We start from the raw sequence: 17,741 nt of genomic DNA, 5'->3' as shown, positions 1-17,741 counted from the left end.
TATATAAGCGTATATATACATGTAATATGTAAATATCCACAACTTGGACAATTAATTTGTATTGCTTCTGTTGCAAAACACCTTTCTTATACTGCATCCGTATGAAACATTATATTTCCATCAGTACTATTGTGCTTATGTAATAAACAAAGTCAAGAATAATCTTAACCCTTCCACCGCAGGCGTCTCCAACAGGAGACAGCAGTTTGGGCAGATTTTGTCATTAACAAAACCGGATTAAAGTAATCATGTTTGATATCATTTTAAAATGTTTTAAAGGGTTAAGAATGAAGTTTGCTGCAGAGTTAGTTTTTTACATTAAAAGTGTGCGAATAAAAATTTATTGTGAATTGAAATTAAGCATATTTTTTGTGAAGAATGAGAGGGAATAACGATTTGGATAATATTTAACCTGATGATATGTCGACTTATAATTCTAAATATTGGTACTAATGACTGGGAACCTCTCGATTACGTTGAATACTTTTTTGATTCAGTATTGATAATTAAAATTGTTGACGAGACAAATCGGTATCAAGGTCAAAACCCTATCGGACGTCAAGAGAATATAGCTGATTAGGTTAATGTAACGGCGACTGATATGTAGGTTGTTCTAAAAAATATAATTAAAAAATATTTTTCAGATATATATATATATATATATATATATATATATATATATATATATATATATATATATATATATATATATATATATATATATTACTTTCAATAAAATCCACTCACAAGCGACGAAAGGAATAAAATGATTAGTATTCGTACGAATGAGTGTAAAGACTATCATTCAGTATTTTTATAGAGAGAGAAGACGGTTCCATGATTGGCTTGTAAACCAAGATATACACATAACTGCTGGGATGATAGTGTTTCGTATACTATATTTATCAGTTCATGGTTTTAGGCTTTTTCATTTTTATCATACTGCAATATAACTACAGTAACTAAAACAACGACAATTTCTTTTGAAAAGTAATATGTAGGGGAAAACCTTAACGAATGGGGCAGTTTTTGCAAAATGCTTTTTAAACGTAGATAAAATTGTTTAATATATATATTTAAATATGTTTGATAACCACCGACTCTTGCTCAATGATATAGTAAAACAAAAAAAATTGAATTTGCATTTGGCTATTTGAAAAAAGAGAGTTTTATTGGAGCATGACATTTGTCCCATTCATTAAGTATGTCTCATTGAATGGGACAAACATAAAAGAATTAAAAATAAACGTATTTAATTCAATCATTTTTCAAATTAGTTTATTAATTGTAAATGTAGTTAAATATATAGATACATACATAAATACCACACAATAAATATTTTTAACTTTAAACACTTTAACTCTAATTAAATTTCAATCAAAGCAGAACTTTCTCGTTTTAGAATATTATATTTAGTTAGTTTTATTTAAGTACATTATTGCAGTATAAAAGTGTGTAAATAATACCCATTACCCATGGGGATAAAAGTAAGGGATTGCAGCATCCCTCTGCTGAGTTGTAAATAATACTTTGTTAAATTCATTCAGTAGGTAATACTTTGTCCCATTCAATATGCGCATCACTTTATCCAAAAATGATTAGTCACACCAAAAACACCATTATTTAAGCTTGAATGTTTTACTCACTGTAGTACTAGAGACTGCTATCTATTTAAGCATGGAATTTTATTTTCCATAACTTCAAAAATTGCTGCAAAATCAGAAAAAAAAAACATTTTTAAAAATTACTTTTTACATTCGAAAACACAATAACATCCATTGTCATTACGGTCATAGAGCAATAGGATGGATGAGTCGGTCTTATTTTTACACTTTGTTTAAGACTACGGTTTGCAGTATGGTAAACTGCCGAAGGGTGTCGTGGAGTTACATGATACACTGGATAAATATATCAAGTTGCTTTTCCATGGCAGCTTATTAACATGGTTACATTTACTAGCCAATTTAATACTGTCAATATATCTTTAGACTTAAGATTTTTATTTACTATCTGTCCAATTGTTTTTATTAGAAATTTCAAGCCATATTTTTAGTCAGATTTGTTATTATAATGCTCGAATTTTATTGTTGAAATGTCAGCAGTCTTTAAGTTTTTATTGTTTACAGATGCGCAACATGAAATTAGCTGTTTGCAATTTTTAGAAATTATTAGAGAAATTATTGATAACTTTTTATTCTCGATTTAGTAATAGCTTTTAAATATTTTATTCTTCGTAAATGGTCATTTATAGGTGATTATTTTACATTTCTTGTATTGTTCAACATGAATATAATCAAATATATCATTATCTAGTGACTCTATTTGATGAAACATCGTCGGTTATTTTAACTTTAAAATCGTCGATTATTCTAAAATTATACAGCAGCCATTCTTTATGTGCTATTTAAACTTTTAATAACAGTGTTAAATACAAGCATATCTTTGCCTACAAGATTTTGATCGGTATAGATATTGGATGATTGATTGTGATCCTCCTGTGCTATTTCCAAAGTAGATGAACTTATGATCCTCTTGTGATGTAGTCAACGCTGCTTAGATATAGCATCATACTTGTATATTGCATGTATTTTAGTAGTTCCACAAGTAGTAGTGTGTATTATTGATGAATTCTCATTGTTAATGAAATCGCAATTATTCAAAGAAATGCTAATAAAAAAAGCCGCTTTAACTTTTGGGTTTATTTTCATTTTATTAATGGTTTTTATGAGATGGATCACAAAACAAATGAAATAATTGAAACAAAGAGTTGTGCTAACTTAACATAATATTTGTTTACAATTAGATATTGATTTGCTACGTTTTTGTAACGTATTTAATTCCGTTAATAACTCCGTTAAATTAACGGATAGCTCCGTTATTTAGTACGCTGCATTTAACGGAGAATTTTAACATAAAGTTTTTAAGTAGACGAATTAGTTGTATATAATAGAGAAAAATAAAGACTAAGAAAAATAAAAATAAACAGCATAGTCGGCTAATCGAATGAAAAAAAAAATTAAAATCCATGAAATTAAAAAACTTTTTCTAACCCTAGAACTTTCTAGAAATATAAATATGTTTACAAAAAATATTTGGGATAAATAACTTACTTTAATAAAGCTTTTATGTAATAAATTTGTTCTATTAGAGTGAACGACTCCTAAAACTATATGCCTTGCCAAGAATTAAAATCACATATGCTTTGTTGCTCAGAAATTGGGTCGCTACATTTTCCGGTGTAATGAGTAATGTGTTCTGTAAAATGATTAGTTGAAACCATTGCATCAGAGTTTATGCTTTGGTGGGAACCATCCGTTGCGAAATCAAACGGCAGTTCTCGCTCGTCTTTCGACTTTAAGAAACCTGACTCGGGTAATTCTTCATCCACTTCATCAGTAGCTTTTGTTTTACAGTCCGCTGACTCATTTACTCTATTAACATATTCGGAATGCTGTTTTAAGTGCAAGTTAAACTGAGATTTTTGCAAGAACTTTTTATCGCAAAGCGTGCAGCAATACTTTTTCTCGGTCGTATGAGTCAACGCATGACGTTGAAGATACGTTTTGCGAGCAAACTTTTTTCCGCATTCGCTACAGGTAAAATCTTTAGAAACCGAGTGGGTAGACATATGACGCTTTAAGTCATAACTATGACGATAACTCTGACCACAAATGTTACAAACAAACGGACGCTTGTTTAGATGAATTTGTCGGTGTTTATTGAGGTTGGCTTTGTTGTTGAACTTTTTTTCGCAAACGTCACATTGAAATGGTTTTTCGCCCGTGTGAATCACAGAATGAGCCTCCATATACCTATAAAAAAACGCTGATAGCCTGAATATTATGGAGCTCCATTTTTACTAATCAACGAATTACAAACATGAATGCAATAGATTTAAGACAAACATATAAATTCATTTTTTAAATATTTTAGAAATACTTCTTTAATATTTGAGGAGTAATTTCGTAGAAGTCAAAAAAAAAAGTTCTTTTCAAAATCACACACCATTTACTAGTAAAAGCGCTTCCACAAACTTCACAAACAAAACTTTTTACACCAGCATGAGACTCCAAATGGCGACGCAAATGTAACTTGCGCCTAAACTTCTTTCCACATTCTGAACAATTGAACTGTCGCTCTTCAGTGTGTAGTTTCTTATGGGCCGCAATGTTTGTGGTTGATTTGAAATGCTTTCCACATATCGGGCAATTTCCGGGGATTTTACGGCGTTTTTTACATTCGCCATTATTTTCGTCGTGACTGCGATTTCTTCGTTTCTCATGAAGACGAGATTCTAAAAGCAGATGATTGTCACGGATTTTAAAAAAAGTTAAAGAGAACTTTTTTAAATAAACAATTAAAAGTCTTAATTCCTAAATAGCTCAGATTCGAGAAAACGATTTGATGTTAGATGCTAGAACGATGTTAGAAGTATCCTATCTCTTGTCAATCTAAACAAATCTTGTTACACACCTGTACGTACACAACTTTGTATGCACGTACATGTAACTTGCGAGCTACTTTAGGTTGGTTTTTATTGGCTCTACTCCATTGAGAAGTAAATCAATTATATGCTACAAAAAAAAAGGGTACTAAATAATTAAACCTAGGACATCCCATAAACAATTTTTAGGCTTTGCTGCTAATTTATATCCTAAGATCACTTCTCGTCATCATCTGTCTCTAGAGTTTAGGGTTCAATCAACTTGTAGGTGGACATAATAAATTTGTATCCTCGCTCTATCTTGTAGGTGGACATAATAAATTTGTATCCTCGCTGTATCCTCGCTCTCGCTTTATCTAGTTTTTGCCATCCGTATGACATCCGTATTTTATTTTTTTGACCAAATCAAGTGAAAAATCAGACTAACTAAATGCTTAAATATGTGTTTATTTAACTGCAAGTTTTCATAACCTCAATATTTTTTATTTTTGTTATTGGCATTCTACTGGTCATTTTTAAAGTTCAATTTGTAAATAAGGTGAAATGAGTATTACCTAACGTACTGAATGAAGCTCTTTTTTTAAAAGATTTCTTTTTTAAAGCGAATCTCGATCTTTTAATTTCTTTCACATTTTATAACATTTTGATAAAAAAAAAAAACTTAGTACGAGTTTAAAAGTTCTTTACCCCATAAGATGTAAAATAATTTACATAATATGCATAAGAGTTCACATGATGCAGTCAAAAAACGTCTAGATGCAGTGTTCTATGAATTGTTGATAATCAATATTTAGCCAATTTTATTCCAGTATGTGGAAAATTACAACACTTCACTCTTTCAATAAAAAATCTGGTATTGTGGGAAGAGATTTTGTCATAGATTTTAGAAGTAAAACCTAGATCTTTCACTAGAAAAACTGCAAGGTGTATCCATAAATTGTGTCAATGAGTTAAACTGCAATTCTTTGAGCAATTTTTTGACACTCCAGAAAGTAAAAGAACAAGCTATGACTTTAATGGATTATGGAGTTAAACTGCTGAAGGAGTAAATGAACTACTTGAACTCATTTAAACTGTAGCCTTCAAAGTAAAGACTTATGTAAGCTACGTGACTGAAGATGTATCAAAGTTACATACATCTTATTACAATTTCTTTAACTATAGCTCAAAATTATATCTCATTTTCCACCCCATGGCAGTGCAATAGCTCTTCAAAATATGAGACATATTTTGAAGAGTCATTGTCAGGCGTTAGAACATTTCAAAATTGTCTTGCTTAACTTTCAAAAAGTGTCTCACTTTGCCCCATATTAGCCTGTATATGCACTTAACAGCAAAATTAACACACCTCTTATAAACTCCAACTTATTTTGAAAAGTATTATCTACTTCCCGGATTTATCAACTACAAAGGTGATAATGTTTATTATTACGCCTTTAGTAGGTTTTATTCCATTTCCCTTATTTAATTTCGAAACTATAGCAGCTTTTCATAAGTAGAATGTTTTGTTGTAACTAAACCTCACTTCTAAAAGAAAAGTACGTATTGCTTTTAAATTGATTTAACAGTAGAAAAGATAACTGTCATTTGAGCAAATTTAAGTTGTGATGAATGTGTTGCATTTGCTACTTTGTCTGATGAAGGATTAAAAATTGCGAACTTGCTAGAAGACTTGGAGTGTCTCATACAACAGTCGTTAGGGTTCTACAAAAGTTTGTAGAGACCAATGATCACACTAGACAACTTGGCCAAGGCAGACCACAAGTTACCAATGCCGTGGAGGACCAGTCTCCAAATAGAACTTGTTGAGGTTTATGGAACTGCTGTTAGTCAAGATACCATAAAAAGAAGACTTTGTGCTTTAAATTTACAACCTCGGACATCAGTCACTGGTCCCAGATTGTCTGTATACCACTGAAGAAACAGACTGGCTTTTGCAAAGCGGCATATGAATTGGGAGATAAATGATTGGGAACAGATCTTATTTACAGATGAATTAAGGTTTTGCTTTGCAAGTTCTGATTGTTGCCTAAGAGTGTACAGAAGACATAATGTAAGATATTTTGCTTGTAACATTAGAGAAACTACTTTATATGGAGGCAACTCATTGATGGTATGGGGTGGAATATCTTTAACAGCTCGCACAGAGCTTTTTATTATTGATAGTGGACATCTGACTTCTCAGCAATACATGGCAGACATTTTAGAACCTTTTGCACTGTACATTGGAGATGGATTTCATCTTATGCAGGATAATGCTAGACCAAATATGGCACATATTGCTACTGAATACTTAAATAATGTTAATATTTAAGTTTTGGAGTGGCCAGCTGGCAGTGCAGATATGAACCCAAAAGAACATCTTTGGGACATAATGGGATGCCAGTTTAGAAGCCAACATCCAACACCAAACCGCCTAGACAAGCTGCAACAAAGTCTTAACTGCATGTGGGAAGATATCCCTCAAGAAACGATTAGATCTCTAATTAAAAGTATGCCACAGCACTGTCAGGCTGTCATAGCATCAAGAGGTGGTAACACTAGTTATTGATAAGTCAAAAATGTTTCAATTTAAGCTGCATTAGTGTGCATAACAATAATAATCATTTTACTTTATTTTGTTAAATATTTTTGGTTTTAGTTTATTTTTTCACCATTCTCAAAGAAAATTTTATTATCATCAAAATAACTGTGTTCATGTGTTCTATTCTTAATGTTTGTCAAAATATATGATAATAACGACAACAATTAAAATAAATCGAAATGAATAAGTGGTGCATTAATTTTGCAGTTAAATGTATATACAGATATTGATTATATATATACACACTAAATACATATATACACATTAATTAAATAATGTGTCTATATGTGGTATACACACACAAACACACGCCACATACACAACATAAAAAAAAACTGGTATAAAATATTCAGGTTAAACTTCTTTTAAATTACCTTGTGAAGCAATTTGGTTTATCATAGCAACATCATGGTCAGATATTTCTAATGGTACTGGCACCTCATTTAAAGCAGCCAGTTGTGTAAAAGAATGAGAGACTTCAACATCAATATTATTCACCTGGGAAACATCTTCAGCAGGAGCATCAAAAGTGGAAAGAAGGGAATTGATTTCATCCTTATCATTATGTTTTGCAGCTAATGAAGCAAACTGGGGAATCAACTCATGTTCACTCGAAGCTTTAGGTTGTACCTGATTAGAAACGATAATTTGGTTTGTTATCCAAAAAAAAAAAAACTAAATGTGTTTTGCATAATATGTAATATTTTAAAAACTTTTATTTTACAAAAAAATACTCTGGTAACTAAAAACTATTACAAAAAAATTTGATTAAATCAAAACATGAAAAGACTTTGCCAATTGTGATGTATTAACCTACAATACTTATGTCCAAATTATTAGGGAATTCAGCCTTTCAAACATACAACCAGCATATTTTTCATATACTATTGGATAGTTTTCATAAACAAATGAACTAATGACTAAAAAAAACAAAATTAAAATATGTTTTGTCTGATATATCTTGTTTTTAAGAAACTATAGCTTCGGAATGACAAAGAGATACATTAAGTAGGATGCAACTTACATTTGTAGGATGCAACTTACATTTGTAGGATGCAACTTACATTAGTAGAATGCAGCATAAAATTGAAAAAGCAGCAATTACAGTTTGATCTTTTAATAAATCTTTGACTTATATGTGATTCACTATTTTTTGTCTTCAATGTCTTACATAGCAATTTCAAATAAATTTTCTATATTTTTATGTACTCTTGTTTTGTAAAATGATATTCTTCAATTTTTAACTGAATTTCTACCTTTTAGTGTTGAGTAAAGATTTTTAAATATTATTTAAAATTGAAGGTGAAGTATTCTTCACACACATCTTCACAAACTATTTCTTTATTTAGTGTAAGTTGTTCAAATTTAGCAGCTTGTATAAACTTATTATAATTCAAAATTTTTTAAGATTGTAAGAAATCTTAGTAGAAAACAGAGTGCATTACAAATAATCTGTCATTAGTTACAGCAATTATATAGCATAAGAGACAACTTTGTTTACAGCACAAATGTGTATTACAGAACCTTTCTGTGACATTTGAAAATTCTTTCAAAAACAGTAGCAAAAACATAACATCTTTCAATGTATCTCTTGAATGTTACAAAGTTTACAGTTACAAAAGTAGAATATCATGTATTAACAGCTTTCTTTTTATAAGCATTCTGTAACTCTTTGAGAAGTTTTATCTGCATTTCAAGATAATTAATTTGCAACAGTGTTAATTTCTTGATGTATAAATTGCAACTAATACATCAAGATGCATATAAACATATGCCTATAGAATGTAAAAATCTTCTACTAAATACAAATTATAAACATGCGAACCATAATAATTTACGATAACTATTCTAATTTTTTAAAGTACAAAATACAGAAAATAATTTTAAAGCAGAATTGAACTGCTATTCCTTATAATTAACTAAATTTTGTTTTCATTTTTTGCCAAAACAGTACTTTTTACTCTTAAAAATAATGGATAACTAACACTTTTGCATATATGCTAGTGCAGTATTTAGATTCAAAACTTGATTGATTTTCTTACACGAAAAACTTTGAGATATTGCAACAAAGAATTTGTTGCATTAAATTGTAATAATAATAATACTTAGAATATAAAAATAGAAAAGAAACTATAAAGTAATTTTGAATAAACCTCACATTGAGAATCTCATTAGATGGAAGAGTAACTTTTTCTTGAACTCCTGGCATGTGATGCTCAAACTCAATCCAAAAATCTCGAATAAGATGTTCAAGATGTATGAAACTTGATGTGGGCTCCCAAGAGTACTTTACCCATCGAACTTTGTAATAACGAGTCCCATCCTTAATTCAAACAAAAGCAAAATACCTTTTTTCGGTAACATTATGCTGCTTATCATTAAATGTAATGAAATGTGACAAATTAAATATAATTAAATGTGACATAAATTAAATATAATGAAATGTGACTTATATAACATAAAATAATATGCTACTTGTTTTAAAATAAAGATTACTATTATGACATAGAATATCCTACTTACTAAAACATAATAATATACTATTTATAATAAATAACATGTTCTAAATATTGTTATCAAATGCTGTTCTTGCAATTTATGAAATGGCTATTTTACTTAGAAGCTACAAATGGTAAGATGCAGCTAACTAATGAATTATTGTAATTGGAAGGAAGATAACATTAAAATTAATCACTGGATAATGATATTAATTACTAAAATCCAACATCAAATAATACAAACCCTATAAAGCAACCCTTTTAGATAGAAAGGGTTTGGATTGCCCAAATTCAATATTTAATACCAAACTGTAAAATAAACAAAAAAATCTGTGGGTTTTGTGTTTTGTTTCAAAGAACATTTTGACTGAAAATAAAAATATTGTATACTGCATTATTTACTTAAAACTTCTAAAAAATATTTAAATAAATGAAATTGATACATTTTTCAGGGTGAGACATTAGGTTTTTGAACTCATAGATGAGTAGAGTTCGGATTTTTAAATATCCATCTGGGATGCTTACAGAGCATTTATACTGCTCTTTTGATTGTACATATTAAGAAAGTTTAACATTAAGTTAAGTTCTTTCAATACAATACAAAATTTTTTAAAGGATTGGTATTAACCTATGTTGAAACTGAACTTTTAAAATGAAGTAAAGAAACATAAGTAATAGTACTTAGTTGACTTTGACATTGATAAAATTGTATAACTATAAAATATAATTGTGCAACTATAAGAAGTAATTGCATAACTATGAGATAAAATTGTATAACTATGAAATATAATTGCATAACTATGAATTATAATTGTATAACTATGATTGGAAGATACACTATAACTGAAACTGTATAACTATGGCTGAAGGGTTTAAGTGATAAAAAAATACAACCCTGTGGATAAAGGCATATTTTGCATATGTAATAAATTAATCATAACTACATGGATCTGACAAAGTATCTATGAGCTGTTTGCAAATAGCAAAATGTGGAATACATCAATTTAAAGTAAATTACAAAATTTTACTCAGAAACAATTTAAAATATTCACTATTTGATATTTTCAATTGAAATAATTTAAAAAACAAACTTAATTTTTGTTTATGCTCATCATTGAACCATAATCAATAGGGAACAGGGAACAGGGAATGTGATTTCAAATTTCATATCAATATACAATCACATGAGCTTTAACTTTGTCCTTTCAAGTTAGACATTAAAAAGTTTACTTATTATTACTGCATGCACATCTTATTTTTGTTTTAGCTGTGTGGAAAACATGGACAACAAAACAATCTTAACACATAAAACCATGAGAAGGTTTATGCTATTTGTGTAAAGAAAGCAAAATATAAAATTACTGATGTCATCTTTGAACAAATCAAAAGTTACTTCATTGAAAATTCTGACATTCAAGATGCTTGGTTGCCATGTGGAATATATGGAAAATGTCATTTAATATAAAAAAAGCAAAAAAGATAATACCATACTGCCGAATGTCTTTGATTTTGCTGAAATAGTGCCAGAATACTTACATTCTACCTGTGCAAAATCCAAATCATGTTTGTTATTTTCATGTGCAACAGCAAGACTTTCTGGCACAAAATTCCCTCAGCACAAAAAAGGTAGACCCTCAACAGATTTGGATACCAGTGTTTAAGCTAAATCATTCATTAGTAATACTTGCTTATTCACCTCTTACTAATCTCCAGTTAGATGGGACCTGTTGCATAAATGCAATATTACAAGCCTATGAGGAAATATTTCCAAAATTTTAAGTAATGTTGATGAAAGAACACAAGAAATAATCAACAGTAGAATTTATAATGTGGAGAAAAGAATGTTAAAACTTACCATAAGGGGACACATTCCATTGCCTATGTGATTGTGTGATGTTGAAAAAATTACCCCAACATTTTCAGCTGCAAGCTTTTCCTTACATTTGAAAATGTAGAAAAGCGCAATCATATCCTAGTTGTTCATTGTAATGACATGTATTCATGATAAGGACAGTGAATTCAGACCATGTTGGGATTAGATTTGGTGTTGATGAAGGTGGAAAATTTTTTTAAGTTTGCTTGATCATTCACAATAAGAATCAACTTGACAAAGAGAAAATGCGCAATACAAAAATGCTGAATCAAAATATGTGTACATAACTACTTAATCACACTTCTAAGCTGAAAGATATAGCTGAAGAGAAAAAAAGAAAAAATATGTATCCATATGTTGAGACATTTAAAACAAGAGCTAATTGAAACATTCAAATGTGCATATTTGAAGCTGAATATCACTGACTACTGACTGACTACTGCTGTCTGTGTTCTCTCACAGTACATTCCACAACTCTGACAACTCATGAAATCTGGCCTGGGAAAATTTAGTGAACCATCCCATATAATGTATACAAATTTAAAATAAAATCTGACTTTGTTTATTTGATACTCTTCATTGTAGGATATACACCAACAAGCCATACAAACTTGTTTTTACGTATATAAACAAAAAGAAAAACATAAAAATTAAACTGTTGATTAATATGCAAACAGCTCATAGATAGTTTGTCTGACCTATGTAATTATGACTAATTAATCACATAAACTAAAATAAAATTATTCATTTAGGGGTCTTTTTATCATTTAAACCCTCAATTTGTTGAGTGTGGATGGTCTTTACTTTTGAAGTTTCAAAATATTATTGTCTGAACCTCACACTGTGTGCAATTGCGTATAGAGATATTTTATTTTTTTATATGTAGAGATATTTTATTTTTTTATATGTAGAGCTATTTTATTATATTTTAGCTCAAATATGGGCTAATTTGGACAATATTTAAAGGAAACTCAACAATGTTAAAAAAAATTTATGAAATGCATGTAAAAATTCTGGCCCATTATTTATGTAAAATTAACAGCTAATATTACTTATAACAATTGTTTATGCTAAGTAACACCTTACTATTCTAATTCACCTAACTCTTGCTAATTCTTATTAAATTTTTTAAGTAATATTTTAGTTGCTAATTTGAATTGTTTTACTATTTATTTATCAATTATCTGACAAAATTGTTTAAAAGCAGAGCTTGATCAACAATCCTAATTAATTTGGGCTGTTGCCACTGGATCTCAGAAATTATTTTTGAAAAGGTTTACACTGTTCATGATGTTTCAAAGTTTTTATTAACAAGAACACATTTTGTACAGCTGTTGAAGGTAACACTTAAGCAATTATGATTGCTCCTAGGAATGATGATGTCATCAATACTGTGAAATGCCTAAAATTTTGATCATTTTCTTGGGTGATACACCTGAACATGGAATATGATTTAGGTACCTTAGAGCTATTTAAAGAGCTTTTTGGATGGTGAGGGACATTTATTCTATAAAGATGTGGCTAATTTGTAAGCAACACAAGCTACTATACACAGGTGCCAGCTGTCAAAAGTCTTAAGGCCTTTTTTATGGTCAGAAAATATGACATCACCTGTAAGAAGCAAATCTCTTTATCACTGAAGTATATCTGAAATAGTGGTTTGAAAGTACAGCTACAAATTGTACTCCATAACAAGACTTTGCACTGCTGTGTGCTCTATCTAAATACCCAAACACTGAAGTTAAAAAAAAACTGAACCTCTAAAACAAATTAAGCTATTTCAGCATCTGACTACAAAGAAACTTTACAAATTTGTTACAAAGAGCATTAGTTTTTTTATCATAATTTTTGGAATATACCAGGAATTCTTGCAGGTCGATCCCTATAAGTGGGAGCCTCAACTAGAGTATCCAAAAAGTAAATGCCTTGTGCAATTTCTCCAAGTCATCAATGACTTGGCCAAACTTTGGGCTTCATTGATTCAAGAGTTTAACTGTAGTTTGACAGAACAAAAATAATACCTACTTTAAGTCATTGAGGACCAAAGGAAAAAAAAATGAATAAGAATTAAAAGAATTAATGAAATAAAAAGAATTTATTCAAAACAGTCAGAATTAATTAACTCTAGTAGGCAGTTACAAGAACTGTATTTTATTGTTTTTTAAAAAAGTACAATATGAAATAAAAACTATTTTAAAAAATGAATTATTTCAGTGTCAGCTAATACTTAGAAACTTCAATTCCCATGAGCTACCTCTAAATATTAACTTTTTTGCGTGAATTTTTTCTAATATATTTTCTACTTAACAGGAAGAGCTTCTGGGTTTCAGAATTACAAAAACTTTACAAATTTATTTTTGCTTAGATAAGAACCATCCTTTTGAGAATTGGAAAACTAAATAAAAACCTTTTACATGTATTTTCAAAAATTTTTATATCAAACTAGTGAAAACAAAAAAGTGATATAAAAATAATATCAACATCACTTAACATTATTAATATTATCAAAAATCATGCTCTGGCATAAGAGCCAGAAAAAAAAGTAGATATCAAAAAAAGCCTTTTTTTTTCTTCTTTCATTTTATAAATTATTTGTTTATTACCTTTACATTTGCTATCCATTCAAAAACTCTTATTTAAAGGATTTTAGAAATACACCAACTATACCTAAAAAACCATTTGCAGCATGCATTCAGTTTTACTTTCAGAAAAATAATTCAAAAAGTATACAACAACTGCTACTTTCAGAATGTATTTCGGGAAACTCACTAAAAATATTCAATATGCTGAATACAATATCAAAAAGATAAAATAAACAAGTAATTGTTTGCTAATAATTATTTCAACTCCTACATTAATTCCACATAATCATACTTGGTGTCTGCAGCTATAACAATACTTTTACATTTATTGTTTCATATTGTTATTCATCTCAAGAAAAAAAGTTTTATAAAGCAATTTTAAAGCATGTGTAGTATTTGCATTTTAAACTATAACAAATTAGTACCTTAACGCTTACATACCTTTTCCAAAACAGTATCGATTATTTTCTCAGCACAAAAAGAAGCACCAAAGCTTGCAGCTATGGCTTGGATACTATCAAGAGGGATCGTTTCATCCATAAGGTTATTTACTTAGAACTAATCCGTTTTTAAATATCTTCAACATAAACAAAAAAAATTATATAACATTGGTAATGTTATAAAATAGAAAAAAATATTAAAAGTAATATGTATTTCTGAATAACATTGTGTGATAAATTTCTGTTTATCAAATCCTTACTTACCGGGAAAATTATTTTCGCTTTGTTTCAAATGCTGAAACTTTAAACGGAAACCGATTGAAACTAATCTTTTAAATTTGATTTTGACTTTTTTTATCCCGTTTTATACCTATTTTATCCTACGTGCTCTAACAATTAATAACAGAAACTTTTTTGGTCCCAAATATTCCTATCAATCATTGAAGAACATAACATAAGGGAAGTAGATTTTAAAATATCAGTTTCAAAATGTTCACATTTTGGTGCATAATAATTTGATGTTATCGTTGTTAATCGCAATTAACAAACATGATCAAATTTAATCTTTTTTTAAAAAACAGTCATTTTACTTTAAATCCATTACTTTTATCAATCTATTATTACGGTTAGATTTACTAATCTTAAAACCCATTATTATTAACAAACCATGGGGTCAGATTTAAAATATTAATAGCCGTTACGTTAGTCTTAATTTGATGAATTGTTGACATTTTTTTTTCATATACAATATCAGAGTTGGTCAAAGATTTTTGTAGTTTTATAAAACAAATTTTTTAGTTTGTTGTTGTGTGCCATCTTAGTGAAACAATATTTGCAAAAAAAAAAAAAAAATCGAACAAAGTTGTTTGTACATTACTTGATAAATAGTAAAAAAAAAGTAGATGCTACTTTTAATTTAAAACTTCATTCTTTTTTACTTTAACTGTTTCAACCTCGGTTATCAAACAAGTGAAACAGTGTTTGTCAGCAGTAGAAGTGACAAACAACTTTGTTTTACTAATCTCGTATGCATGGTGCTAAAGTACGCACTCATTACCATTATGAACTGACGCCCGTGCTTCCATATGCTTCACACTAGTTTTTAAAAATATATATTTTTCTTAAAGTAAATCAAGAAATAAAATAAGTGTTTGATCCACACAAAATAATGCATATAAAAATGCTCAGTTGTTAAAAAAAAAAAAAGAAGAAAATAGAAAACTGCAAAGTTTAACAAAGTTTTAATTGTTTTGTAAAGTTTTTATTTTAAACTAACGTTAACTTTTTATGGGAGCACCCATATTTTTATACCTTTCTAAATATTTATCTACTTTAGAAAGTAAATTTATATTTAGAGCATAGATCAATAAAAAAAATAAAGTTTTGCATTGTTCAATGTAAAATTATATTTGTTTGCTCTATATTCTATGTAAAATTATACTTCTTTGAATTATTATGTCACCTTTTTGGAGATCATTTCTAAGAAATTTATATTTTCATGAATATATAGCTGTGTTAAACAACAGGAGAAAATAGAGATATTTTATTATTTACTACGATTGTATAGTTTAACTGAAGTTGATAAATTCAAATTCAAACAAATGCATTCCAATACATTTCAATTCAAATAGCACAATGAACGTGGTAATTAATTAAAAGTGATCATATTGTAGATTTTATTGAGAGTTTTTTATAAATATTGAGGAGCGGATTAATCATTCCGTAAGCCTGGGGTACAACATAACATTCTAAAAAAACATTAATATAATTATTGTTAGTTTGCACAATGTCTATTGTATATGTGTATAGTAGACATTCTATAGTATATGTATAGTAGATATGTATAGTATATATCTATAGTAGGCATGTCTATATTCCAAAAAATGTTTTTAAAAAATTCGTTGAGAAAATTTTTCTAAAAAGAAAATTACTAAAAAAATAAGACAAATTAAAAATGTACATTTTTGCTAGGTTTATAAAACTAAATGTTTTTTTATTTCATTTTTTTATCTGTGCTTCATAGATGCATAGCAATTGATGATGTGATTTACGTTTAGATTTTTCATCTAATCCGTGTTTAATGCGTAGAAAAGCGAGATCAATTTTTTTTTATTGTTGATAACTTTTTTTATTGTTGATACAAGAATCAGCCAAGTTGCTCAAGTAAATCAAAAATGCAAAACTCATTTGGGAAATGCAAATCATGCATCTCATTTGGGAAATGCAAAGCATTCATTTGGGAAAGCAACAGTTCATTTATTTGCGATAAAATACAGCAACATTTACCCCAGTGTTTTTACTTGATGTCCATCCATTTTTAATATTTCAAAGAACAAGATGATCTCATCAGTAAAATCAAGATGATCTCATCAGTAAAATCCGAAAAAATTTTCATGAAGTTTCCAACACTTCTGATTAATTAGCCCCACCCCCACCCCCAAGACTTTAATTGCATCTGCACGAACGGACCTCGTCTGGGAGTGAAGTTTTTTTAACAGCATACACCTTGTTTTTTATGCATGCAATTATTTTCGCCCATCGTTGAGAAGAAGTTGACAAAAAGTTATATATTTCCGGGATTATACTGAATAAAGAAATTGCTTGCTTGCAACATTCAGCTGAAACTAGATTTTAAGAATGTTCGGTACATAGGAATAATCTGCATGTGGAATTACTTCTGACATTCGAGTTTATAGATTAGTTATCGTTTCAAAAATGTTTCAATAAATCCATCTGTGTAAAAAGATTGGAAACCGCGCGCTTTGTTTGGTTCAACTACTTCATTTATATCATATGATTCAAATCACCGTATAAATCATAATAAAAAATTTGAACAAACAATTTTTTGTGCTTTATAGAATCAGTCAACTGGCCAAAGTTGTGTAAAGTCTGTCATACTACTCTTACGTCTACATGTGTTAATTAAGTTCTAGTATTTTTCAAGTTTCTTAATAATTTCATAATTGAATACTGTCTTCAAACTATCAAAAATCTTTTATGTACATGTCTGAAGGTAATGCTAAAAATATCTTCAATTTAAGTTTTGTCAAAACGCATGCACCAGTTTGCAGACCAACGTTACAAGAGGTTAAATGAATCGGCATGCAATAATCTTTCCATCCCAATGTATTGTGGATGGAATTTCAGGCATGAATTTTCAAAATAAAGTTTTCTCGATACACCAAAATACACTTTAGGTATACTCGATTAATCGAACTTTCTACTGGATTTTGGTCTAACAATTGAACAGTGGCTTCTTAGATGCGAGTAGCATTCAATGGCTAATTTTAGTCCTCTTGAACCTACCAGCTATCTCCAAA

The 17,741-nt window shown here is 29.1% G+C and overlaps 1 protein-coding gene and 1 long non-coding RNA gene across 3 annotated transcripts; both read right to left on the bottom strand.

The window, feature by feature from the left end:
* Positions 1-2,754: 2,754 nt before the first annotated feature.
* LOC145182726 (uncharacterized) lies at positions 2,755-14,748 on the bottom strand. Of its 2 annotated transcripts, none has more exons than XM_090074531.1 (6): positions 14,686-14,748; positions 14,423-14,558; positions 9,187-9,351; positions 7,403-7,658; positions 4,006-4,294; positions 2,755-3,812 (listed from the first exon to the last, which is right to left on the bottom strand). In XM_090074531.1, the coding sequence occupies exons 2-6, from the start codon at positions 14,519-14,521 to the stop codon at positions 3,167-3,169; spliced, it is 1,455 nt and encodes a 484-aa protein (XP_089930657.1). In that variant the 5' UTR covers positions 14,522-14,558; positions 14,686-14,748; the 3' UTR covers positions 2,755-3,166. The 2 variants fall into 2 exon arrangements, with proteins under 2 accessions (XP_089930657.1, XP_089930658.1); XM_090074532.1 differs by lacking the exon at positions 14,686-14,748 and adding an exon at positions 9,771-9,835 and having other exon boundaries at positions 14,423-14,561.
* Positions 11,074-11,603, bottom strand: LOC149877037 (uncharacterized). Its single transcript, XR_016448329.1, has 2 exons — positions 11,382-11,603; positions 11,074-11,277 (listed from the first exon to the last, which is right to left on the bottom strand). It is a non-coding gene; the product is annotated as an uncharacterized LOC149877037 (long non-coding RNA).
* Positions 14,749-17,741: the final 2,993 nt, after the last annotated feature.

This window comes from Hydra viridissima, unplaced genomic scaffold, assembly GCF_058129835.1.
Source record: "Hydra viridissima isolate aposymbiotic clone 2 unplaced genomic scaffold, HvirCarnegie_v1 scaffold_17, whole genome shotgun sequence".
Lineage (NCBI taxonomy): Eukaryota > Metazoa > Cnidaria > Hydrozoa > Anthoathecata > Hydridae > Hydra > Hydra viridissima.
The sequence above is the reverse complement of the archived record's forward strand: the minus strand, read 5'-3'. Positions and strand labels throughout refer to the sequence as shown.